General features: G+C 41.3%; 2 protein-coding genes across 8 annotated transcripts in view; both read right to left on the bottom strand.

Moving 5' to 3' along the window:
- The window catches only part of PTPDC1 (protein tyrosine phosphatase domain containing 1), a 73,530-nt gene that overhangs the window by 22,425 nt on the left and 23,122 nt on the right, over positions 1-27,983 (bottom strand). For all 7 annotated transcript variants that reach the window (XM_055579095.1, XM_055579097.1, XM_055579098.1 and 4 more), the window contains one exon: positions 27,687-27,774. In XM_055579095.1, the coding sequence (XP_055435070.1) occupies positions 27,687-27,768 (82 nt within the window). In that variant the 5' untranslated portion in view covers positions 27,769-27,774. The remainder of the gene's footprint in view (positions 1-27,686; positions 27,775-27,983) is intronic.
- Positions 78-27,774, bottom strand: LOC129650517 (60S ribosomal protein L23a-like). The gene is made up of 2 exons (XM_055579100.1): positions 27,687-27,774; positions 78-1,912 (listed from the first exon to the last, which is right to left on the bottom strand). Exon 2 carries the CDS (start codon positions 1,746-1,748, stop codon positions 1,326-1,328), a length of 423 nt encoding a protein of 140 aa, XP_055435075.1. The 5' UTR covers positions 1,749-1,912; positions 27,687-27,774; the 3' UTR covers positions 78-1,325.

The raw sequence follows: 27,983 nt of genomic DNA, 5'->3' as shown, positions 1-27,983 counted from the left end.
TGTTGGAGAAGACTCTTGAGAGTCCCTTGGACTGCAAGGAGATCCAACCAGTCCATTCTGAAGGAGATCAGTCCTGGGTGTTCTTTGGAAGGAATGATGCTAAAGCTGAAACTCCAGTACTTTGGCCACCTCATGCGAAGAGTTGACTCATTGGAAAAGACTCTGATGCTGGGAGGGATTGGGGGCAAGAGGAGAAGGGGACAACAGAGGATGAGATGGCTGGATGGCGTCACTGACTCGATGGACGTGAGTCTAAGTGAACTCCGGGAGTTGGTGATGGACAGGGTGGCCTGGGGTGCTGCGATTCATGGGCTCGCAAAGAGTCGGACACGACTGAGCAACTGATCTGATCTGATCTGATTCCTCAGACCTCACACAAATTCCACTGATTATCTCAATGTTCCTTATGGTAAAATCATACTATACAATGTTCAGAATCACACACTTTGTTTTAGTTGTCTTCTCATTTATTTCACTTTAGAACAAGTTCCTCAGTCCTTCCTTGATATTGAAGAGTACAGACCAGTTATTTTGTAGAACATTTCCTCAATTTGGGTGTGTCTGCTTCCTCATAATTAGATCTAATAAGTTCTGGTGTTTATGGTGAAACATGATATTTAGAACCAAGTCCCGATGCTAGGTGTGGTCACTACTGTTAAAGAGTTGCTGCCTGCAGGCATTCTCAGTGGATAGAACTAAAGAATGCATACAATATATACACACATACACACACACATACACCACACATTTACATCCATATTTATATATGCATGTATTTCTGTTGAAAACTGAGAGTTCATGCTGATGTTAGCAATTCTAATCCAACAACACAGGACTCCTCCTAACAGCCCCTCTTTGATAAATACACAGGGGCTTCCCAGGTGGTGCTAGTGGTAAAGAACCTGCCTGCCAATGTGAGAGATGTAAGAGACACGGGTTCGATCTCTGAGCCAGGAAGATCCCCTGTTCTGTAAAAAAGTTCATTTGTACCATTTTTAAAGATTCCACATATAAGCAATGATACTTGTCTTTTTCTATCTGACTTCATATAATATCTGTCTTTCTTTATCTGACTTATTTCATTCAGTATGGCAATCTCTAAGTCCCTCCATGTTGCTGTAGATGGCATTATTTCATTCTTTTTTATAGCTGAGTAATATTCCATTGTACACATGTACCACATCTTCTTTTTGTCTAGTTGTGTTTTCTTCTTTTTTTATTTTTTTCATAGTTAAAACTTTTATATTTGGAATTAGCCAGCTGGACTCAGTTTAGATGATCCCAATTTTGTTGGCAACATCCAAAACATCATAGTCAGGAGCCAGTCAAACATATGCCTTCTTCTCTCCATCAGGCCTGATCAGAGCGTTGAACTTAACCATGTCAGTGTCATAGAGCTTCTTCACAGCATGTTTAATTTGGTGCTTGTTGGCCTTGACATCTGCAATGGATACCAGTGTGTTGTTGTCTTCTATTTTCTTCATGGCTGAGTTGGTGGTGAGGGGGAGTTTGATGATGGCATAGTGGTCAAGTTTGTTTCTCCTAGGGGCGCTCTTCCGAGGATATTTGGGCTGCCTCCTGAGCCGCAGTGTTCTGGGCCGCCAGAAGGTGGGTGACGTCTGGATCTTCTTTTTCTTGTGGCTGTGGACACATTTCAACACTGCTTTCTTGGCCTTCAAAGCCTTTGCTTTGCCTTCAGCTTTAGGAGGGGCAGGGGCTTCCTTCTTCGCCTTCGGCACCATCTTCATGAAAAGCTAGTTGTGTTTTCACTGTCATTTATTTTGAGGTAATTAAAAAAAAAAATCTCTCCATTTCATCATGGACCCACTGGTTTTTTAGTAGCATGTTGTTTAGTTTCCATGTAACCTTGTTTTCACTTCTCTTTCTGTGGTTAATTTCTAATTTTATGCTCCTGTGGTCAGAAAAGATGCTTGAAATTATTTATGCTCTTTAAAATTTGTGAAGGCTTGTTTTGTGTCCTATATGTAGTCTATCCTAGAGAATGCTCCATGTGCTCTTGAAAAGAATTTATTTTCCATTTTTTTTTTTTGGGGGGGGGGGTGGAATGTAATGTCCTGAGTACATCAGTTAAGTATAATTGTTGTATTGTGTCATTTAGGATCTCTGTTACCTTATTGATTTTTCTGTCTGGAAGATCTGTCCATTGGTGTCAGTGGGATTTTAAAGTCTCTTACTATTAATATATTCCTATCAATTTTTCTTTTTTCTTGCCAGCATTTGTTTTAGGTACTCCTATATTGGGTGCATATATGTTAGTGAGTATAGTATCTTCTTGTATTGACCCTTTTATCAATATACAGTGTCCTTCTTTATCTTTCTTTATGGGTTTTGTTTTAAAGTCTATTTTGCTTGATATAAGTATTGTCACCCCTGCTTTCCTGTCATTTCTATTTGCATGAAATACCTTTTTCCATTCCCTCACTTTCAACCTATGTGTGTCCTTCACCCTAAGGTTGGTCTCCTGTAGGCAGCATCTTCTTTTATTATCTAGTCTGCCACTCTGTGTCATTTGATTGGAGCATTTAGTCCACTAATATTGAGAGCAATTTTTTTTTGGGAGGGGGCATACTGCATGACATGTGGGATCTTAGTTCCCTGACCAAGGAATGAACTCAAGCCCTGGCAATGAAAGAACAGAGTCCAAACCAATGGAATGCCAGGGAATTCCTTGTTTTTTCTTTTGCGGTTCCCTACTGTATTAGGGTTGAGTTTTCTTTTTGGTTTATGTGAATCTATGCTTTTGACTTGTGGTTACCCTAGTTTTCAAATATGTTAACTCATTACTATATCTACTTGTTTTACACTGGTAGTCATATTGGCTCAAACACATTCTAAAAGATCTACATTTTCTTACTTCTCTCCATTTTATGATTTTTATATGCTATTTTTACACTTTGTTTATCCTTTTGCTGTTTATTATAGTTATAATCATTTTCACAAAAAATTTTATTGCTTTTCTTTTTTTTTTTTTGACATTTTAAAATTAATTTTTATTGGAGTATAGTAGGAGAAGGCAATGGCAACCCACTCCAGTGTTCTTGCCTGGGAAATTCCATGGACGGAGGAGCCTGGTAGGCTACAGTCCATGGGGTCGCGAAGAGTTGGACTCGACTGAGCGACTTCACTTTGACTTTTCACTTTCATGCACTGGAGAAGAAAATGGCAACCCACTCCAGTATTGTTGCCTGGAGAATCCCTGGGATGGGAGCCTGGTGGGCTGCCATCTATGGGGTCACACAGAGTCGGACACGACTGACGTGACTTAGCAGCAGCATAGTTGGTTTACAATGTTGTGTTAGTTTCTGCTGCATAGCAAAGTTAATCAACCATTCATATACCTATATCCACATTTTTTTTTTTTTAATTTCCTTCCTGTTTAGGTCACAACAGAGCATTGCATAGACTTTCCTGTGCTATACAGTACGTTCTCATTAGTTATCTATTTTATGTGTGTGTGTGTGTGTGTGCTCAGTCGTTCAGTCATATCCAACTCTTTGTGACCCAGTAGCTTGCTAGGCTCCTCTGTCCCTGGAATTTTCCATGCAAGAATACTGGAGTGGGTTGCCATATCCTATTCCAGGGGATCTTTCAGCATAGTATCAATAGTATATACATGTCAATCCCAATCTCCCAATTCATCCCACCCCACCCTATCCCCTTGGTATCCATATTTTTTTTAATATTTATTTATTTTAATTGGAGGCTAATTACTTTACATTATTGTATTGGTTTTGCCATACATCAACATGAATCCGCCATGGGTGTACACGTGTTCCCATTCCTGAACCCCCCTCCCACCTCCCTCCCCATACCATCCCTCTGGGTCATCCCAGTGCACCAGCCCCAAGCATCCTGCTTTTCAAAACACATGTACTAGCTTAAGTGAGCTTCAATCCTTTTATATATTTGCCTTTCCTATTGTGATTTTTCTCCTTCCCTATAGACACTTGCTTTTTTCTATTCAGAGAAGACCTTCCAGTATTTCCTTTAGAATAGGTTTCAGTTCAGTTCAGTTGCTCAGTTGTGTCCGACTCTTTGCAAACCAATGAATTGCAGCACACCAGGCCTCCCTGTCCAACACCATCTCCCAGAGTTCACCCAAACTCACGTCCATCTAGTCAGTGATGCCATCCAGCCATCTCATCCTCTGTTGTCCCCTTCTCCTCCTGCCCCCAATCCCTCCCAGCATCAGGGTCTTTTCCAATGAGTCAACTCTTTGCATGAGGTGGCCAAAGTACTGGAGTTTCAGCTTTAGCATCATTCCTTTCAAAGAACACCCAGGACTGATCTCCTTTAGAATGGACTGGTTGGATCTCCTTGCAGTCCAAGGGACTCTCAAGAGTCTTCTCCAACACCACAGTTCAAAAGCATCAATTATTCGGCGCTCAGCCTTCTTCACAGTCCAATTCTCACATCCATACAGGACTACTGGAAAAACCATAGCCTTGACTAGACGGACCTTTGTTGGCAAAGTAATGTCTCTGCTTTTGAATATGCTATCTAGGTTGGTCATAGCTTTCCTTCCAAGGAGTAAGCATCTTTTAATTTCATGGCTGCAGTCACCATCTGCAGTGATTTTGGAGCCCAAAAAAATAAAGTCTGACACTGTTTCCACTGTTTCCCCATCTATTTCCCATGAAGTGATGGGACCAGATGCCATGATCTTCGTTTTCTGAATGTTGAGCTTTAAGTCAACTTTTTCACTCTCCTCTTTCACTTTCATCGAAGCTATTTAGTATTGCTTAATTCTTCTAGTTTTTTGCTTATCTGAGAAATTCTTTATCTCTCCTTCTAAATGATAATCTTGCTGGGCTGAGTATCGTAGGTTGCAGGCTTTTTACTTTCAGGACTGACTGTACTGTGCTACTTCCTTCTGATGTGCAAAGTTTCTGTAGAGAAATCAGCTAACAGCCTTACTTGGAATCCCTTATAAATGAGTGTTTTTCTCTTGCTGTCTTTAGAATCCTCTCTTTAACTTCTGTCATTTTAATCATGATGTGCCTTGACCCAGGTCTATTTGGGTTCATCTTGTTTGGGACCATCTTTACTTCCTGTGTTGGCTTAAAGCTCAACATTCAGAAAACTAAGATCATGGCATCTGGTCCCATCACTTCATGGGAAATAGATGGGGAAACAGTGAAAACAGTGTCAGACTTTATTTTGGGGGGCTCCAAAATCACTGCAGATGGTGACTGCAGCCATGAAGTTAAAAGACACTTACTCCTTGGAAGGAAAGTTATGACCAACCTAGACAGCATATTCAAAAGCAGAGACATTACTTTGCCAACAAAGGTCCATCTAGTCAAGGCTATGGTTTTTCCAGTCTGTATGGATGTGAGTTGGACTGTGAAGAAAGCTGAGTACCGAAGAACTGATGCTTTTGAACTGTGGTGTTGGAGAAGACTCTTGAGAGTCCCTTGGACTGCAAGGAGATCCAACCAGTCCATTCTAAAGGAGATCAGTCCTGGGTGTTCTTTGGAAGGAATGATGCTAAAGCTGAAACTCCAGTACTTTGGCCACCTCATGCGAAGAGTTGACTTATTGGAAAAGACCCTGATGCTGGGAGGGATTGGGGGCAGGAGGAGAAGGGGACAACAGAGGATGAGATGACTGGATGGCATCACTGACTCGACGAACATTGAGTTTGAGTGAACTCTAGGAGTTGGTGATGGACAGGGAGGCCTGGTGTGCTGCAATTCATAGGGTCTCAAAGGTCGGACACAACTGAGCGACTGAACTGAACTTACTTCCTGTACCTAGATATTTTCCCCCTTTCGATTTAGCAAGTTTTCAGCAATAATTTTTTCAAATGATTTTTCAATCCCCTTATCTCTTTCTTCTCCCTCAGGAATCCCTATTATGTGTAAACTGGCATCTGCTGCTGCTGCTGCTAAGTTGCTTCTGTCGTGTCCAACTCTGTATGACCCCATAGATGGCAGCCCACCAGGCTTCCCGTCTCTGGGATTCTCCAGGCAAGAACACTGGAGTGGGTTGCCATTTCCTCCTCCAATGCATGAAAGTGAAAAGTGAAAGTGAAGTTGCTCAGTCGTGCCCGACTCTTAGCAACCCCATGTACTGCAGCCTACCAGGCTCCTCCGTCCATGGGATTTTTCAGGCAAGAACACTGGAGTGGGTTGCCATTGCCTTCTCCTAAATTGGCATCCCATAGGTCAAATATGTTGGTTTTATTTTTTCTTTTCATTTGTCCTTTTGTCTGCTAACTGTGATTGGGTGATTTCCATTATTCTATCTTCCAGCTCACTAATTCATTCTTCAGAATTAATTTGCTGTTTTAAAAAATTTTTATTTATTTTCTTTGGATGCTAATTACTTTACAATATTGTGGTGCGTTTTGCCATACATCAACATGAATCAGCCACAGGTGTACATGTGTCTCCCCATCCTGAACCCCCAACCCACTTCCCTCCCCACCCCATCCCTCTGGGTTGTCCCAAAACACCAGCTTTGAGTGCCCTGCTTCATGCACTGAACTTGCACTGGTCACCTGTTTTACATATGGTAATATACATGTTTCAATATACATGCTGTCTCAAATTGTCTCACCCTTGCCTTCTCCCACATGTCGAAAAGTCTGTTCCTTGCATCTGTCTCTTTTGCTGTCTTGCATATAGAGTCGTCATTACTGTCTTTCTAAATTCCATATATATGTGTTAATATACTGTATTGGTGTTTCTCTTTCTGTTTCTCCTTCTTACTTCACTTTCTATAATAGACTCCAGTTTCATCCACCTCATTAGAACTGACTCAAATGCGTTCTTTTTTACAGTTGAGTAATATTTCATTGTGTATATGTACCACACATCCTTATCCATTCATCTGCTGATGTACATCTAGGTTGCTTCCACGTCCCAGCTATTGTAAACAGTGCTGCAATGAACACTGAGGTACATGTGTCTCTTTCGATTCTTGTTTCCTTGGTGTGTATGCCCAGCAGTGGGATTGCTGGGTCACATGGCAGTTCTATTTCTAGTTTTTTAAGGAATCTCAACACTGTTCTCCATGGTGGCTGTACTAGTTTGCATTCTCACCAACAGTATAAGAGGGTTCCCTTTTCTCCAAACCCTATCCAGCACTTTTGTAGACTTTTTGATGGCTGCCATTCTGTCCAGCATGAGATGGTACCTCATTGTTGTGTTGATTTGCATTTCTCTGATAGTGAGTGATGTGTTTGTTAGCCATTTGTATGTCTTCTTTAGAGAAATGTCTTTTAGTTCTTTGGCCCATTTTTTGATTGGGTTGCATTGAGCTATATGAGCTGCTTATATACTTTGGAGATTAATTCTTTGTCAGCTGTTTCATTTGCTACTCTTTCTCCCATTCTGAAGGCTGCCTTTTCACCTTGCTTATAGTTTCCTTCGTTGTGCAAAAGCTTTTAAGTTTAATTAGGTCCCATTTGTTTATTTTTGTTTTATTTCCATTACTCTGGGAGGTAGGTCATAGAGGATCTTGCTATGATTTATCTCAGAGAGTGTTCTGCATGTTTTCCTCTAAGTGTTTTATAGCTTCTGGTCTTACTTGTAGACCTTTAATCCATTTTGAGTTTATTTTTGAGAATGGTGTTAGAAAGTGTTCTAACTTCATCCTTTTACAGGTGGCGGACCATTGTGCCAGCACTTGTTAAAGAGATTGTCTTTTCTCCACTGTATATTTTTGCCTCCTTTGTCAAAGATAAGGTGTCCATCATTTCTGTTCAATTGCTCAGTCATATCCGACTGTTTGCGACCCCATGGACTGCTGCACTCCTGGCCTCCCTGTCCATCATCAACTCCCAGAGTTTCCTCAAACTCATGTCCATTGAGTTGGTGATGCCATCCAACCACCTCATCCTCTGTTGTCCCTTTCTTCTCCTGCCTTCAATCTTTCCCAGCATCAGGGTCTTTTCCAGTGAGTCAACTCTTTGCATGAGGTGGCCAAAATATTGGAGTTTCAGCTTCAGCATCAGTCCTTCCAATGAACACTCAGGACTGATCTCCTTTAGGATGGACTGGTTGGATCTCCTTGCACTCCAAGGGACTCTCAAGAGTCTTTTCCAACACCATAGCTCAAAAGCATCAATTCTTCGGTGCTCAGCTTTCTGTATAGTCCAACTCTCACATCCATACATGACTACTGGAAAAACCATAGCCTTGACTAGACGGACCTTTGTTGGTGAAGGAACATCTCTGCTTTTTAATATGCTATCTAGGTTGGTCATTACTTTCCTGCCAAGGAGTAAGTGTCTTTTAATTTCATGACTGCAATCAACATCTGCAGTGATTTTGGAGCCTCTCAAAAAATAAAGTCTGACACTGTTTCCACTGTTTCCTATCTATTTGCCATGAAGTGATGGGACTGGATGCCATGATCTTAGTTTTCTGAACGTTGAGCCTTAAGCCAACTTCTTCACTCTCCTCTTTCACTTTCATCAAGAGGCTCTTTAGTTCTTCTCCACTCTCTGCCACAAGGGTGGTGTCATCTGCATATCTGAGGTTATTGATATTTCTCCCAGCAATCTTGATTGCAGTGTGTGCTTCATCCAGCCCAGCATTTCACATGATGTACTGTGCATATAAGTTAAACAAGCAGGGTGACAATATACAGCCTTGACATACTCTTTTCCCAATCTGGAACCAGTCTGTTGTTCCATGTCCAGTTCTAACTGCTGCTTCCTGACTTGCATACAGATTTCTCAGGAGGCAGGTCAGGTGGTCTGGTATTCCCATCTCTTGAAGAATTTTCCAGAGTTTATCGTGATCCACACAGTCAAAGGCTTTGGCATAGTCAATAAGGTAGAAATAGATGTTCTTCTGGAACTCTCTTGCTTTTTCGATGATCCAGTGGATGTTGGCAATGTGATCTCTGGTTCCTCTGCCTTTTCTAAATCCAGCTTCAACATCTGGAAGTTCACGGTTCACGTATTGTTGAAGCCTGGCTTGGAGAATTTTGAACACTCCTTTGCTAGCATGTGAGATGAGTGCAATTGTGTGGCAGTTTGAGCATTCTTTGGCATTGTCCGTCTTAGGGATTGGAATGAAAACTGACCTTTTCCAGTCCTGTGGACACTGCTGAGTTTTCCAAATTTGCTGGTATATTGAGTGCAGCACTTTCACAGCATCATCTTTTAGGATTTGAAAGAGCTCAACTGGAATTCCATCTCCTCCACTAGCTTTGTTCATAGTGATGCTTCCTAAGGCCCACTTGACTTCATATTTCAGGATGTCTGGTTCTAGGTGAGTGATCACACCATTGTGATTATCTGGGTCATGAAGACCTTTTTTGTACAGTTCTTCTATGTATTCTTGCCACCTCTTAATATCTTCTGCTTCTGTTAGGTCCATCCCATTTCTGTCCTTTATTGTGCCCATCTTTGCATGAAATGTTCCCTTGGTATCTCTAATTGTCTTGAAGAGATCTCTAGTCTTTCACATTCTACTGTTTTCCTCTATTTCTTTGCACTGATCACTGAAGAAGGCTTTCTTATCTCTCCTTGCTATTCTTTGAAACTCTGCATTCAAATGGTATATCTTTCCTTTTCTCCTTTGCTTTTTGCTTCTCTTCTTTTCACAGCTATTTATAAGCCCTCCTCAGACAGCCATTTTGCTTTTTTGCATTTCTTTTTCTTGGGGATGGTCTTGATCCTTGTCTCCTGTACAATGTCATGAACCTCTGTCCACAGTGCATTAGGCACTCTATCAGATCTAGTCCCTTAAATCTATTTCTCACTTTCACTGTATAATCATAAGGGTTTTGATTTAGGTCATACCTGAATGGTCTAGTGGTTTTCCCTACTTTCTTCAGTTGATGTCTGAATTTGGCAATAAGAAGTTCATGATCTGAGCCACAGTCAGCTCCTGGTCTTGTTTTTGCTGACTGTATAGAGCTTCTCCATCTTTGAATGCAAAGAATATTTTCAATCTGATTTTGATGTTGAACATCCAGTGATGTCCATATGCAGTCTTCTCTTGTGTTGTTGGAAGAGGGTGTTTGCTATGACCAGTGCATTCTCTTGGCAAAACTCTATTAGCCTTTGCCCTGCTTCATTCTGTACGCCAAGGCCAAATTTGCCTGTTACTCCAGGTGTTTCTTGACTTCCTACTTTTGCATTCCAGTCCCCTATAATGAAAAGGACATCGTTTTGCGGTGTTAGTTCTAAAATGTCTTGTAGGTCTTCATAGAGCCATTCAACTTCAGCTTCTTCAGCATTACTGGTCAGGGCATAGACTTGGATTATCGTGATATTGAATGGTTTGCCTTGGAAACGAACAGAGATCATTCTATCATTTTTTAGATTGCATCCAAGTACTGCATATCAGATCTTTTGTTGACTATGATGGCTACTGCATTTCTTCTAAGGGATTCTTTCCCACAGTAGTAGATATAATGGTCATCTGAGTTAAATTCACCTGTTCCAGTCCATATTAGTTCACTGATTCCTAAAATGTTGATGTTCATTCTTGCCATCTCCTGTCTGACCACTTCCAATTCTTCTTGATTCATGGACCTAATATTCCAGGTTCCTATGCAATACTGCTCTTTACAGCATTGGAACTTGCTTCCATCACCAGTCACATCCCACAACTGGGTGCTGTTTTTTCTTTGGCTCTCTCTCTTCATTCTTTCTGGAGTTATTTCTCCACTGATCTCCAGTAGTATATTGGGCACTTACCCACCTGGGGAGTTCATCTTTCAGTGTCATATATTTTTGTCTTTTCATACTGTTCATGGGGTTCTCAAAGCAAGAATACTGAAGTGGTTTGTCATTCCCTTCTCCAGTGGACCACATTTTGTCAGAACTCTCCACCATGACCCGTCCATTTTGGGTGGCCTTACAGGGCATGGCTCATAGTTTTATTGAGTTAGATAAGGCTGTACTTCATGTAATTAGGTTGGTTAGTTTTCGGTGATTGTGGTTTGCAGTCTGTCTGCCCTCTGATGGAGAAGGATAAGAGGCTTATGGAAGATGATGGGAGAGAGTGACCAGTGGGAAACTGGATCTGGTTCTGATGGGCGGGGCCATGCTCAGTAAATCTTTAATCCAATTTTCTGTTGATGGGTGGAGCTGTGTTCCCTCCCTGCTATTTAGTTCAGTTCAGTTCAGTTCAGTTCAGTTGCTCAGTCCTGTCCAACTCTTTGTGACCCCATGAATTGCAGTACGCCAGGCCTCCCTGTCCATCACCAACTCCCGGAGTTCACTCAAACTCATGTCCATCGAGTCGGTGACGCCATCCAGCCATCTCATCGTCTGTCATCCCCTTCTCCTCCTGTCCCCAATCCCTCCCAGCATCAGGGTCTTTCCCAATGAGTCAACTCTTCGCATGAGGTGGCCAAAGTACTGGAGTTTCAGCTTTAGCATCAGTCCTTCCAATGAACACCCAGGACTGGTTTCCTTTAGGATGGACTGGTTGGACCTCTTTGCAGTCCAAGGGACTCTCAAGAGTCTTCTCCAACACCACAGTTCAAAAGCATCAATTCTTTGGTGCTCAGCTTTCTTCACAGTCCATCTCTCACATCCATACATGACCACTAGAAAAAACATAGCCTTGACTAGAGGGATCTTTGTTGGCAAAGTAATGTCTCTGTTTTTGAGTATGCTATCTAGGTTGGTCATAACTTTCCTTCCAAGGAGTAAGTGTCTTTTAATTTCATGGCTGCAGTCACCATCTGCAGTGATTTTGGAGCCCCAAAAAATAAAGTCTGACACTGTTTCCCCATCTATTTCCCATGAAGTGATGGGACCAGATGCCATGATCTTCGTTTTCTGAATGTTGAGCTTTAAGCCAACTTTTTCACTCTCCTCTTTCACTTTCATCAAGGGGCTTTTTAGTTCCTCTTCACTTTCTGCCATAAGGGTGGCATCATCTGCATATCTGAGGTTATTGATATTTCTCCCAGGAATCTTGATTCCAGCTTGTGCTTCTTCCAGCCCAGTGTTTCTCATGATGTACTCTACATATAAGTTAAATAAGCAGGGTAACAGTATACAGCCTTGACGTACTCCTTTTCCTATTTGGAACCAGTCTGTTGTTCCATGTCCAGTTCTAACTGTTGTTTCCTGACTTGCATACAGGTTTCTCAAGAGGTAGGTCAGGTGTCGGGTATTCCCATCTCTTTCAGAATTTTCCACAGTTTATTGTGATCCACACAGTCAAAGGCTTTGGCATAGTTAATAAAGCAGAAATAGATGTTTTTCTGGAACTCTCTTGCTAGTTACCTGGGACCAAACTATGGTGGAGGTAATGAAGATAATGGTGACTTCCTTTAAAAGATTCCATGCATGGACTGCTAAACTCAGTGTGCCAAACCTTGCAGCAGGCTACACACCTCCACTGGAGACTCCTGGAAACTCACAGGCAAGTCTGGGTCAGACTCTTGTGGAGTCACTGCTCCTTTCTCCTGGGTCCTGGTGCGTGCCCAATGTTCTGTTTGTGCCCTCCAAGTACCTATTTCCCAGTCCTGTGTAAGTTCTGGCAGCTCTATGGTGGGGTTAATGGCGACCTCCTCCAAGAGGGTTTATGCCATACCCAAGTCTGCTGCACCCAGAGCCCCTGTCCCTGTGGCAGTCCACTGCTGACCCTTACCTCCACAGGAGATGCTCAAGCACAGTTCTGTCTCAGTCTCTGTGGGGTCCCTGGGTCCTGGTGCAAACAAGGTTTGTTTGAGCCCTCTTAGCATCTCTGGCGGGAATGGGGTTTGATTCTAAACATAATTTGCCACATCTTGCTGGGGCTTCTCTCCTTTGCCCTTGGACGTGAGGTATCTCCTCATAGCTGCTCCAGCACCTACCGTCTTACTAGGGTTTCTCTGACTTGGACGTGGGGTATCTCCTCTCAGCTGCTCCAGCGCCGCACAGCCACCACCTGCCGCTCCAGCACCACACAGCCGCTGCTCGCCACTACAGCACCTAAGGTGTCCATAAGTGCGTGGATTTATCTCTGGGCTTTCTATTTTGTTCCATTGATCTATATTTCTGTCTTTGTGTCAGTACTATACTGTCTTGATGACCGTAGCTTTGTAGTATAGTCTGAAGTCAGGCAGGTTGATTCCTCCAGTTCTATTCTTCTTTCTCAAGATTGCTTTGGCTGTTCAAGGTTTTCTGTGTTTCCATACAAATTGTGAAATTATTTGTTCTAGTTTTGTGAAAAATACTGTTGGTAACTTGATAGGGATTGCATTGAATCTATAGATGGCTTTGGGTACTATACTCATTTTCACTATATTAATTCTTCCAATCCACAAACATGGTATATTTCTCCATTTATTTGTATAATTTTTTTATTTCTTTTATAGTTTCTATATATAGGTCTTTTGTTTCTTTAGGTAAATTTATTCCTAAGTATTTTATTCTTTCTGTTGCAATGGTGAATGGGATTGTTTCCTTAATGCTTCTATTTTCTTAGTGTATAGGAATGCAAGGGATTTCTGTGTATTAATTTTATATCCTGCAACTTCACTATATTCATTGATTAGCTCTAGTAATTTTCTGATGGTGTCTTTAGGGTTTTCTACATAGGGGATCATGTCATCTGCAAACAGTGAGAGTTTTACTTCCTTTCCAATCTGGATTCCTTTTCTTTATTTTTCTTCTCTGACTGCTGTAGCTAGGACTTCCAAAACTATGTTGAATTGTAGTGGTGAGAGTGAACACCCTTGTCTTATTCCTGATTTTAGAAGAAATTCTTTCAATTTTTCACCATCAAGGATAATGTTTTCTGTGGGTTTGTCGTTTATGGCTTTTATTCTGTTGAGGCATGTTCCTTCTATACCTGCTTTCTGGGAAGTTTTTATCATAAATGGGTACTGAATTTTGTCAAAGGCTTTCTCTGCATCTATTGAGATCATCATTAGTTTTTATCTTTCGATTTGTTAATATGGTGTATCACATTGACTAATTTGCAAATATTGAATCCTTGCATCCCTGGAATAAAGCCCACTTTGTCATGATGTATGATCTTTTTAATATGTTGTTGGATTCTGTTTGCTAGAATTTTGTTGAGGATTTTTGCATCTATGTTCATCAGTGATTTGGGCCTTTATCTGTTTTTATGTGGGAGTGTTCCTGTTCAGCATGCATGTGTTCAGTATTTTGGTGCATGGGCTATATTTGATATGGATGCCTGCCATGTCTTTCCTCAGGGTGTCCCAGCCATTATCCTCTTGGGGGAGGAGGGTGTGTGTGTGTGTGTGTGTGTGTGTGTGTGTGTGTGTGTTTGGTGTTATGGTGACCAGAGCCCGCAGTCAATGTTGGGTAGAGCCTTCTCCTTGTTCTTTGATAGTCACAGCTCTGTTGGGGGCAGGATTTGCTCCTCAGTTGTAGGAATAGAAGCCTCCAGATCCAGTTCTAGGCTGCAGTGTGAGGTAGTCGGGATTGGACTACTCCTTGTGGGAAAGAAGCTGCTGCATATTCCTCTCTAGGACTTGTCCACTGTGCTCAGTGATGTGAACTGCCACCCAGTGTATGCACCCACAAAGTACACTATTGGAGGCACTGTCTTTGGCCCCACTTCCATGGTGAGAAAGCTGGTAATTGGCTCAGATTTTGGTGCCACTTCCATGTGTGTGCAGCCACGAAGTCTGCTGCTGCTCATATATGACTCACCTCAGCAGTAGGACTGCCAGTAGTCAGCATGGATGTCCCTCAGTCATTGTCCCCACAAAGTTGCAGGCTTGAAAACCTGCCAAAGCTATGCCTTGCATCCACTTTGAGAGCACTGGTAACTGGCTCAGATTTCAGCCGCTTCCACATGTGGGCAACCTGCTGGCACCTGCATGCTCCTAAATCTTGAAGCAGCAAAATCACCCCTGCTGTTAGCACACTGAGACCAAAGCTACTACTGGAGAGCCATGCTCCTCCCTTTACAAGCTCATTGACAATGGTGCTCCTATGGCAGACCTGGGTTTCATCTTGAACACACATCCCCAGATCATATTTCAGGCCTTTTGGGCTCTCTCCACATAGCCAAACCAAGTCCTGTCCCTGGGTCTGTCTGTTGAAGCTCAAGTTGCAGCACTCACCACTGCACACATCAGCAGGGCCATGATTTGGGCTCGGAAGTGTAGCAAGTTGGCAAGGACCATCTGTGCTGGTCTTTCTCTGCCCTGTCTGCCACAAGCCTGCTGGAGCACTCTCTTCTGAGCTTCTGAAGCTCCCTATCTGTCCCAGCTGACTTTTCAGATGATGAAGGAGGTTCCCAGGATGAGGGAACCATTCCTGTTTCATAGTTCCCTCCAAGGGGCACAGGTCTCATCTCAATTACCATTTTTTTCTCTCATTTTATATGTTCTTTCTTGCAGTTGGGGTTGTATAAGATCTTCTGCCTGCATTCAGTAGGTATTCAGTGAGGAATTACTCTAAATGTAGATGTATTTTTGAGGTATTTGTGGGAAGAGGTAAGCTCCATGTCGTTCTACTCTGCCATCTTGTTTTCTCTCAGATTTTTTGAGTTAATTTTCATATATGGCAGAAGGTAAGAATCCAACATCATTTTTTTTTGCATGTGCACACAGTTTTCTCACTACTGATAAAAAGATTATTTTTTTCCCACTGAATAGCCTTGGCACCCTTGTCAAAAATCATTGACCACATTTGCAAGGTTTTTTCTCCTGGGATAGCTTTTCCATTCCATTTGTCTGTATGTCTTTCTGTATGCCAATACCACACCATTTTAACTACTGTATCTTTGTAGTAAGTTTTGAAGTCAAGATGCAAGTTCTTAAACTTTGTTCTTGTTTTTCAAGATTATTTGGTAATTTGGGGGTCTTTCAATAGTCCATGCAGATTTTGGGGTGAATTTTTCTATTTCTGCAAAGAAATCATTGGGATTTCTGATAGTGACTGCATTGAATCTGTAGATTCTGTTGGGTTGTACTGACATCTTAGCAATTCTTCCAAATCATGAACACAGGATGTCTTTTCATTTATTTAAATCTTTAATTTTTTTTCAGCAATATTCTATAGTTTTCAACAAAGTACACTGAAAATACTGGACCCCTGACTGCCCTAAGCCCATCTCCTTTGTTCCAGAGGTTCCATGCTGAGAAAGGTAAGCCCTCAAAAAAGGGTAAGAACAAACCTCAAAGATTGGCCTTGGTCAAATGAAGCTTAAAGAGGACACACCCAAAGAGACCTATGCCAAAAGTCATGGGTGGAAGTGGGTTTGGCTATAAATGGGCAACAGAAGGAATCCTTGTATTGATGGAACTGTCCTGTATCTTGACTATAACAATGTCAGTATACTGGCTGTGAAATAGTACTATATTTTGTAAGATGGTTACTGTTGGTAGAAACTGAGTAAAGGGTAAATGAGATATTTTTGTACTATTTCTTACAACTGCATGCTAGTACTTAATTATCTCAATATTTTAATTAAAAATGTATATACAATCAAAGAAAAAAGTCACAAGGCAGGCTAAGTGAGGGTGATTTAGCAGAGGTCAGAGCTAACACAGGAAGATATCTAATAGCATATGATACATGATCTGGCAGGATGTAGGCCCCATGTGGAAAAAAGAGCTAAACTAGATGATGGCTGAGCAGGTCTGGGAGACTGGTTATGAAAACGAGGGCTGAATAAATAAGCAAACATATTGGGGATAATAAGAGCCAGGTTTCTCACTCTTGGAGAAGAAAATTGTAAACATAAAAACAGGCAAAGCTAGAATGATGGTATAGTGTTGGATTAGAATATGAAGTACCAATATGAATTCATGGTTTTCAATATGCATAGACAAAAACAAAAGTAACTACAAGTGTATGCACATACATACATATATACATACACTAACATAAGTTGCCAAAGATTATAGTATCATATTTGAGCACCAAACAAATGATAGTAAAGGATGATATTCCACTGAACAAAGTAGTAATCTACACTGAAATAACTAAACAAATAAAAGCTAAGGGAAAGTTCTTCCTCACAGCAGAATGCTAACTAAGAAATGCCAAAGGAAAGAAGGAATTAGAAAATCTCCATTCATTATCTGTGATAGTAGTAATTAAAAGCTGAAACTACTGAGCAAAAGCTGGATGAGGACCAGGATATATACAAGGTCTCAGTGGATCTCTCTATAAAATGTTGGGAAAAAGAATAATGTATAATAGGTAAATCTTTGGCAGATACAACTTTACTGATGTGATCAAACTTAACATTTCCAGTTTTATGACAAAATGGTATCTTGAATTGCTTGACAGGATGGAGAATACAAAAAGCACAGAATCACTTCTGTGATATTTCTGCCAAAAATTTCAATCTTATGATGAAACAGTAGACAAACTCAAAGTGAGAAACACACTGCAAAATAACTAGCCTGTAATCTTCATAAAGGTCAAGAAAGGACTAATTATGGTCACTAAAAGAAGTTGAAAAAACATGACAAGTAACCTTTTGGTACTAAAAGATATTACAGACAGTTGATAAAATCTGAATGAGGGTCTCCGGTTGAAAAATACATAGAAAATTTTTTGTGCTTTTCTGTATGTTGGAAATGATTTCAAAATAAAAGAAATGACATTATAAGAAGAGGGACAATCTGACAACATGAGAATCCTGATGAAAGAATATAGCACCTTCTATGAAATATCATGCCAATAAAAAAACCTGACTATAGACTCTACATCTTTCTATCAATTCAATTTATAGTAAATAGTATTAGGATATAATCAGCAAAATATAGTTTATGGCAAAATCTACAGAGTAAAAAATCTGATTTCCTCAACAAATAAAGTGTAAGGAAAAAGAGATTGTGGGAAATCCAAATTTAAAAGAGATATAAGATACATCTCAATCATGTATGATGTATGAAATCATATATACTGCTGGATCTCAATTTAAAGATACATCTATGAGACAAGTAGAAATCTTAGCAATGTTTAGATATCTAAGAAACTATTGTTAACTTTTTTAGTTATTGCAATGATGATATACAGTTAATGAATCAAATGAAGTAATATGGAAGTGGGGAAATGAGTGGAGGAAGCTAGTGACCTGATGGTGTTAAAGTTGGGTGATGATACCTACTTAGGGGATGGTACCTCCTTAGGGGATGGTACCTCCATGGCAGGTGGGTGGTACCCACCTGGAAATCTTTATTGTACTCTGTATACTTCTGGGAATATTTGAAATTTCCCCAAAATAAGTTTTCCCCTCCAAAAGTAGTAGAACCAAGATTTAAATTGAGGTATGTTTAATTCCAAAGCTAATTCAATATTTACTGAATTTCCAATTTTCCTTTAAAAATCATTTAAGTATTTTATTTATATACCCCTTAGTTAGAATTTCTCATCACCTATTAGTCAACATTTAAAAAATATACTAGCCTTATCCCAATGTTAACTTAATAATGTATAACTGTCTTCATAAATGAGATGCACTTTAGGAAAGTTACATATAAAGTTTTTAAAAGTTTTTCTAATTTTTCCTAATTAAAAATTAGGTACACTTACACAATAAGGAAAATTTTATTAAAAAAATGCTTTTGGAAAGGTAAAAATCAGCTTAGCGAGTGGATGACAATAGGGGTTACAACCTTCCTGGGGACATTTGGAAATGTATATGATTTTTTGATAGTCATGTGACCTAGGGACATTACTAGATGAGGAGGGCAAAGAACTAAATGTCTTCAATGCTAAGGGCTCTCCTGTACAATCAAGAGTTGCTTCGCCTCAAAAGCCAAGAGAATCCCAGGTGAGAAACACCAAGTAAGACATAACGTTCCAACTGAAGAAAGGGAAAAAGGCTAATCGAATTCTTATATTCATTAACTGTAAAGTACATAGGGGAAAACCCCTCTACCAGAGAAGCAACAAACTGACACCATTATGAAAGCATTTGTTTTAGATACCTCTTTTTTCTAAAATCAGGGAAATGAATATGTAGTAAGTCTGGCACACAGAAGTTGTCCACAGATGGTAGTTATCAGAAGTATTAGTCCCTTTAGAGTCAGACACAGCACAGACAGATGGAGGATCTATAAAGATCTGGAATTTACTTTTAAAGCTTTTTATTTTATATTGGAGTATAGCCAATTAACAATGTTGTGACAGTTTCAGGTAGACAAGGTCAGAAGTGCAAAACATTGGTTTTCTTGATGAAAGACAGCTCTCTTTGGTGGAGTGGATAGATTCTAATAAGAAGCATAACCAACTTCACGAACCAATTATTCCCAGCAAGCATTTAACTCCAATACCTTTAGACCTTTATTTCTTAACTTCTCCTTATATTATCAAATCCATACTCAGAGGGGGAAAACCCTTCCAAGATCCCTACAGAGGAGCACTAAAATGAACTTGAGCAAAATCCAAAGTAGGCAGTAAGAAAATCATGCAAGGGGTACTGCCAAGAAAAATTATTCAACATGTTTCTTGGTTAACTGCTAGTGGTAGCAGCAAGACCAGTGATGCCAAAGTGGCAGGCAATCGGGTTGTACTTCCAGCTCAGAGCTTTCAACAGTAGGAAAGAGAGAGGGTGAGTGTGGCAGTAAGAGTTTGAGTAACGTCACCCTTCCTTTCCTGGGAAACTTTGTAAGAATCAGAACTGTAAGGCCATGACAGAGAGAAAAAGACAGAGAAGAAGGGCTAGCATGCTTCTGGATGGGCTTTATAAGTGACACTAGTGAGTAACAGAAGAATGAAATGAAAGATCGAACTGCAAGCAGGTGCTTGATGGGAGAACAGCCAGATAATTTAAGAGGAAAATGAAGGAGATAAACATTGTTTTCAACATTGCTTCTTAAAAGACTAAGGAGAGAGTGGCCAAGATGGCAGAGTAGAAAGACCCTGAGCCTACCTCCTCTCATGAACACACCAATATCATAACTATATGCAGAAAAAGCATGGATGAAAAAGATTGGAACCTACCAGAAATGATCTCCTACAACTAAAGACAGAGACAGAACCAAGAGATGGGTGGGATGGGCGGACTCAAAATATAATCAAATTGCATACCACAGGTGGATGATCCTGGAGGAGGACATGGCAACCCACTCCAGCATTCTTGCAGGGGAAATCCCATGGACAGAGGAGCCTGGAATGCTATGGTCCATGGGGTTGCAAAGAGTTGGACATGACTGAAGCCAACTGAGCACAGGTGGATGACCCACCAACTGGAGAGTAACTATACTGCAGAGTGAGTAAGTGTTCTAAATCCTACATGGGGCTCCACAGCCCTGTATGATAAGCCTCCAGAGCATTTGGTTTCGAACACCAGTGGGGCATTTCAGGAGCCCCAAAGAACTGTGGGAAAAGAGACTTTACTCTTAAGAGAAACACATAAAATCACACACACCAAGATCCAGGGCAAAACTAGTCATTTGACAAGAGCCTGAGCCAGATCCACCTGCTGGTCATGGTGAATCTCCTGCAGAGGTCAGGGCAGCTGTAGTTCACCTGGGGATATAAACACTTTGGCAGTCACACTTGGCAACATTCTTCCAGGTGAATACTACTGTTGGTAGCTGCCATATTGGCTGACTAGTGGTAAAACAGGCTTCCTCCAACAGCCTGTACGGACTAGAGTGGGCTACCTCAGGCCAAACAACTAACTGTGGAGGGACACAGAACACTCATAAGCAGACAGGCTTTCCAAAGACTTCCTGAGCCCACAGCCACCTCTAAGATATGCCCCTGACATGGCCCTACCCACCATTGGGCCAGGACCCAGCTTCACCCAGCAGTAGGCAGGCACCAGGCCTTCCCCCCAGGAAGCCTGCACTAGTCTCTAGAACAGCTTCACTTACCACAAGGAGCAGACACCAGATCAAAGGAAACAATAATCCTGCAGCTTGCAGATCCAGGACACCCACAGAAGGCCAGACCATACCTTGGGAGCAGCTGGGCTCTGGCTGTGTCCACTACCAGGCCAACACAAGCTTCAGGACATCTCAGACTCCATAACCAAGTCCAGGAACCAACCCGCCCACCCCTACCACCAACTACCTGAAACAAGTTCTGGGATCCCTGGTCCTATAATTGGACTCCAGGAACTGGCTCTGCCTACCAGTAGACCAGCACTAACCACAGGATCTGGCTTTAACAACCAGTGGCCAAGCAACAGCCCTGGAGTCTTTGGGACCTGGTTTCTGCCACCAGTGAGCCAGCACTAGCCGTGAGGCTCCCTAGGGTTCTGTAGCCAGCTGCCTTGTGACCAGACCTTGTGCTGTCTTGCTAAACAGCAACCAGCAGCATTTGGACAATGCAGGGTCTGAAAGCCAAATGGGCTAGGGGCCAATCAAGCCTACAAGACTGTACATATAGCCCCCATAACAGAAGAACCCACACACCCATCTCAGGGAGAAACCCTAGAGCATCTAGCTTAGACGACAAGAGACAAATGCACTGCTGAGACACATAGGACATCTCCCACAGGCCACTTCTCACAGGTCAAGAAACATAACTAACTTACCACATGCATGAAAATACAAATAACAACTTACACCAAGGGAGATGGCAAAGGAAAATGTTCCAGATGAAGGAACAAGATAAAACTCCAGAAGAAAAACTAAGTAAAGTGGAGACAGTCAATCTATTCAAGAAATAGTTCAGAGGAACAATCCTAAAGATGATGGAAGAACTTGGGAGAAGAATGTATGCACAGAGTGATAAGTCAGAAGTTTTTAAACAAAGTCTTAAAAAATATAAAGAGTGACCAAACACAGTTAAAGAATGTAGTAGTTGAAACGTACACTAAAAGAATTTAATAGCAGACTAAATGATACAGAGGAATGGATCAGCAAGCTAGAAGACAAATGGTGGAAATCACTGACTCTGAACAGAAAAAAGAATAAAAAGAAAAGAGGGCAATTAAAGAGATCTCCGAGACAACATCAAGTGCAATGATATTTGCATTATAGAGGTCCCAGAAGAAGACAGAGAGAGAAAAGGCCTGAGACGATACCTGAAGATATGATAGCTGAAAACTTTCCTAACCTGGGAAAGGAAAACACTCACTCAAGTCTAAGAAGTGCAGAGTCCCACCAGGATTATTCCAGAGGAAAACACCAAGCAAGACATATTGCAATCAAAATGACAAAAGTTAAAAAGAGAATATTAAAAGTAGCAAGGAAAAAGCAACAAGTTATATAAAAAGGAACTCTCATAAGTTTATCAGCTGATTTTTTAGCAGAAATTCTGCAGGCCAAAAAGGAGTGGCAGGAGGTACTTAATGTGATGAAAGGGAAAAATCTACAACCAAGAATACTCAGCAAGGCTCTTGTTCAGATTTGATGGAGAAATCAAGGGTTTTACAGACAAGCAAAAGCTAAAAGCTAACTTTTAATTTAAAAGTTAAATGTAAACTGACTGAATGCTCCAAGCAAAAGACACAAAGTCCCTGAGTGGAAACAAAAACAAGTTCCATAAATATGATGCCTACAAGAGACTCACTTGAGATCTAGAGACAGATACAGACTAAAATGGGACAGGAAAAGTTATTTCAGGAAGATGGAAATCAAAAGAAAGCTGGAGTAGCAATACTTATACTGTTACAACAAAGAACACAATGATCCAGGGAACAAACCAAGAAGAAGATTTACAAATTGTAAATATATGTATTCAACATAGGAGCACCTAAATATATAAAGCAAATATGAATATACATAAAGGAAGAAATTTACAGTATCACAGAAATACTAAGGGACTTTAAATCCACACATCAATGGTAACAACACTTACATAAGGGTATAAGATTAGATATCAATTACAAGAAAAATAAAGCTGTAAAAAACACAAACAAATAGAGGCTAAACAAAACACTTCTAAATAATCAAGCGCTCACTCAGCAAGCGAAACTACAAAAATGATGAAAACACAACATGTAGAATGGGAAAATAACTGCAAATGAAGCAACTGATAAAGGATTAATTTCTAAGACATATAAGCAGCTCATGACAGCTCAATATCAGAAAAATAAACAACCCAAACAAAAAATGGGCAGAAAACCTAAACAGGTATTTCTCCAAAGAAGACATACAGATGGCCTATAAACACAAGCTGCTGCTGCTGCTAAGTTGCTTCCGTAGTGTCCAACTCTGTGCGACCCCATAGATGGCAGCCCACCAGGCTTCCCCGTCCCTGGGATTCTCCAGGCAAGAATACTGGAGTGGGTTGCCATTTCCTTCTCCAATGCATGAAAGTGAAAAGTGAAAGTGAAGTTGCTCAGTCGTGTCCGACTCTTCGCAACCCCATGGACTGCAGCCTACCAGGCTCCTCCGTCCATGGGATTTTCTAGGCAAAAGTACTGGAGTGGGGTGCCATTGCCTTCTCCGATAAACACATGAAAGATGCTCAAAATGGCTTATTATTAGAGAAATGTAAAGCAAAACTACAATGAGGTATCATCTAACACCAGTCAGAATCAGTTCAGTTCAATCGCTCAGTCATGTCCGACTCTTTGCAACCCCATGGACTGCTGCACACCAGGCCTCCCTGTCCATCACCAACTCCCAAAGCTTACTCAAACTCATGTCCAATGAGTCAGTGATGCCATCCAACCATCTCATTCTCTGCTGTCCCCTTCTCCTCCTGCCCTCAATCTTTCCCAGCATCAGGGTCTTTTCAAATGAGTCAGTTCTTCACATCAGGTGGCCAAAGTATTGGAGTTTCAGCTTCAACATCAGTCCTTCCAATGAATATTCAGGACTGATTTCTGTTAGGATAGACTGGTTGGATCTCCTTGCAGTCCAAGGGACTCTCAAGAGTCTTCTCCAACACCACAGTTCAAAAGCATCAATTCTTTGTTGCTCAGCTTTCTTTAAAGCCAACTCTCACATCCACACATGACTACTGGAAAAACCATAGCCTTGATTAGATGGACCTTTGTTGGCAAAGTAATGTCTCTGCTTTTTAATATGTTGTCTAGGTTGCTCATAACTTTTCTTCCAAGGAGCAAGCATCTTTTAATTTCAGGGCTGCAAATGGCACCCCACTCCAGTACTCTTGCCTGGAAAATCCCATGGACCGAGGAGCCTGGTAGGCTGCAGTCCATGGGGTTGCTAAGAGTCGGACACACTGAGCAACTTCACTTTCACTTTTCACTTTCATGCATTGGAGAAGGAAATGGCAACCCACTCCAGTATTCTTGCCTGGAGAATCCCAGGGACGGGGGAGCCTGGTGGGCTGCCGTCTATGGGGTCGCACAGAGTTGGACATGACTGAAGCGACTTAGCAGCAGCAGCAATCACCATCTGCAGTGATTTTGGAGCCCCTCAAAATAAAGTCTCTCACTGTTTCCATTGTTTTCCCATCTATCTGCCATGAAGTGATGGGGCTGGATGCCATGATCTTAGTTTTCTGAATGTTGAGGTTTAAGCCATCTTTTTCACTCTCCTCTTTCACTTTCATCATGAGGCTTTTTAGTTCTTCTTCACTTTCTGCCATAAGGGTGGTGTCATCTGCATATCTGAGGTTATTGATAGTTCTCCCGGCAAACTTGATTCCAGATTGTGCTTCATCCAGCCCAGCATTTCTCATGATATACTCTACATATAAGTTAAATAAACAGGGTGACAATATACAGCCTTGACGTACTCCTTTCCCTATTTGGAACTGGGCTGTTGTTCCATGTCCAGTCCTAACTGTTGCTTCCTGGCCTACATATAGGTTTCTCAAGAGGCAGGTCAGGTGGTCTGGTATTCTCATCTCTTTCAGATTTTCCAGAGTTTGTTGTGATCCACACAGTCAAAGGCTTTGGCATAGTCAATAAAGCAGAAGTAGATGTTTTTCTGGAACTCTCTTGCTTCTTTGATGATCCAACGGATGTTGGCAATTTAATCTCTGGTTCCTCTGCCTTTTCTAAATCCAGCTTGAACATCTGCAAGTTTGCAGTTCACACATTGTTGAAACCTGGCTTAGAGAATTTTGAACATTACTTTGCTAGCACGTGAGATGAGTGCAACTGTGTGGTACTCTGAGCATTCTTTGGCATTGTCCACCTTAGGGACTGGAATGAAAACTGACCTTTTCCAGTCCTGTGGCCACTGCTGAGTTTTCCAAATTTGCTGGCATACTGAATGCAGCACTTTCACAGAATCATCTTTTAGGATTTGAAATACTTCAACTGGAATTCCATTACCTCCACTAGCTTTGTTTATAGTGATGCTTCCTAAGGCCCATTTGACTTCACATTCTAGCATGTCTGGCTCTAGGTGAGTGATCACACTATTGTGATTATCTGGGTCAGGAAGCCCCTTTTTTGTATTCCTGCCACCTCTTCTTAATATCTTCTGCTTCTGTTAGGTCCATACCATTTCTGTCGTTTATTGAGCCCATCTTTGCATGAAATGTTCCCTTGGTATCTCTAATTTCTTGAAGAGATCTCTAGTCTTTCCCATTCTATTGCTTTCCTCTATTTCTTTGCATTGATCACTGAAGAAATCTTTCTATCTCTCCTTGCTATTCTTTGCAACTCTGCATTCAGTTCAGTTCAGTTCAGTTGCTCAGTCCTGTCCGACTCTTTGTGACCCCATGAAGTGCAGCACACCAGGCCTCCCTGTCCATCACCAACTCCCAGAGGCCACCCAAACCCATGTCCATTGAGTCAGTGATGCCATTCAACCATCTCATCCTCTGTCATCCCCTTCTCCTCCTGCCCTCAATCTTTCCCAGCATCAGGGTCTTTTCCAATGAGTCAGCTCATGACATCAGGTGGCCAAAGTATTAGAGTTTCAGCTTCAACATCAGTCCTTCCAATGGACACCCAGGACTGATCTCCTTTAGGATGGACTGGTTGGATCTCCTTGCAGTCCAAGGGACTCTCAAGAGTCTTTTCCAACACCACAGTTCAAAGCATCAATTCTTCAGCACTCAGCTTTCTTTATAGTCCAACTCTCACATCCATACATGACCACTGTAAAAACATAGCCTTGACTAGATAGACCTTTCTTGACAAAGTAATGCAAATGGGTATATCTTTCTTTTTCTCCTTTGCCTTTTGCTTCTATTCTTTTCTCAGCTATTTATAATTCCTCCTCAAACAACCACTGTCCATTTCTTTTTCTTGGGGATGTTCTTGATCACTGCCCCCTGTAAAATGTCGCGAACCTCCGTCCATAGTTCTTCAGGCACTCTGTCTAACAGATCTAATCCCTTGAATCTATTTGTCACTTCCACTGTATAATCGTAAGGAATTTGATTTAGGTCATACATAAATGGTCTAGTGGTTTTACCTACTTTCTTCAATTTAGGTCTGAATCTGGCAATAAGAAGTTCATGATCTGAGTCACACTCAGCTCCGGGTCTTGCTTTTGCTGACTGTATAGAGCTTTTGAAACTTTGGCTGAAAATAATATAATCAATCTGATTTCAGTATTGTCCATCTGGTGATGTCCATGTGTAGTCTTCTCTTGTGTTGTTGGAAGAGGGTGTTTGCTATGACCAGTGCATTCTCTTGGCAAAAACCAATCAGAATGGTCATTATCAAAAAGTCTACAAACCTTAAATGTTAGAGAGGATATGCAGAAAAGGGAACCCTCCTGCAAAGCTGGTGGAAAAGTAAACTGATACAGCCATTATGGAGATTTCTTAAGAAGCTAGGAATAAATCTACCATATGACCCAGCACTCCCACTACTGGGAATATACCCTGATAAAACCACAATTCAAAAAGACACACGTAACTCAGTGTTCATTGCAACACTACTTACAATAGCCAGGACACAGAAGGAACCTAGATGTCCATCAACAGATGAATGGATAAAGAAGATGTACATATATACAATGGTTTATTAAGCCATAGAAATAAATGGGCTTCCCTGGCGGCTCAGCTGGTAAAGAATCCACCTGCAATGCGTGAGACCTGGGTTCCATCCCTGGGTTGGGAAGATCCCCTGGAGATGGGAACGGCTATCCACTCCAGTATTCTGGCCTGGAGAATTCCATGGACTATATATATATAGTCCATGCTGCTGCTAAGTCGCTTCAGTCGTGTCTGACTCTGTGCGACCCCATAGACGGCAGCCCACTAGGCTCCCCCGTCCCTGGGATTCTCCAGGCAAGAATACTGGAGTGGGGTGCCATTTCCTTCTCCAATGCATGAAAGTGAAAAGTGAAAGTGAAGTTGCGCAGTTGTGTCCAACTCTTAGCGACCCCATGGACTGCAGCCTACCAGGCTCCTCGGTCCATGGGATTTTCCAGGCAAGAGTACTGGAGTGGGGTGCCATTGCCTAGGGTCATGAATTTGAGTTAGTGGTAGTGAGGCAGATGAACTTAGAGCTTGTTATACAGAGTGAAGTAAGTCAATACATATCATATAGTAAATGTATATATACAGAATTTAGGAAAATGATACTGATGAACCTATCTGCATGGGAGTAATGGAGACACAGATGTAGAGAATGGACTTGTGGAGATAGTGGGGAAGAATAGGGTGGGACGAATGGAGACAGTAGCATTGACATATATACACTATCATGGGTAAAACACATAGCTGGTGGAAGTTGCTATAGAACACAGAGAGCCCAGCCCGGTGCTCTGTGATGACCTGGTAGGGTGGGATGGGGGAGGGGAGGGAGGCTCAAGAGGGAGGTGATATATGTATAATTATGGCTTATTCAAGTTGTTGTATGGCAGAAACCAACACAAGATTATAAAGCAATTTTCCTCCAATTAAAAAATAAATTTAAGAAAAAATAAAATAAAATAAAGTATAATTTAATAAGGAAAAAAAGAACTATTACCTTTCATATTTGCAGCATATCCACTGTTATTCACCAATGTAGAATATGGTAGTTCATTTTGAGGCAAGGCTCCTGCAGCCATGGTAGTCTGTTGGGGGGAAAAGATTACTTTTTGAAGTTTTGCCTATGGAATATTTATTTGCTAATCACCTAAAATGTGCTAGTCTTCTACTGTCTAATATAGCAGTCATTAGCTAAGTGGTTACTGAGCATTTAAAATGTGGTTAGTATAGATCTGAGATATGCTATAGATATAAACTACAAGATTTTGGAGAATGGCACAAAAAAATGTAAAAT

The sequence above is a fragment of the Bubalus kerabau genome, chromosome 4, assembly GCF_029407905.1.
Source record: "Bubalus kerabau isolate K-KA32 ecotype Philippines breed swamp buffalo chromosome 4, PCC_UOA_SB_1v2, whole genome shotgun sequence".
Lineage (NCBI taxonomy): Eukaryota > Metazoa > Chordata > Mammalia > Artiodactyla > Bovidae > Bubalus > Bubalus kerabau.
This window is presented reverse-complemented; position numbering and strand designations above follow the sequence as displayed.

What these genes read in the sequence shown, in the direction of transcription:
- LOC129650517 (XM_055579100.1), bottom strand. Translation starts at nt 1,748, where the DNA reads ATGAAGATGGTGCCGAAGGCGAAGAAGGAAGCCCCTGCCCCTCCTAAA.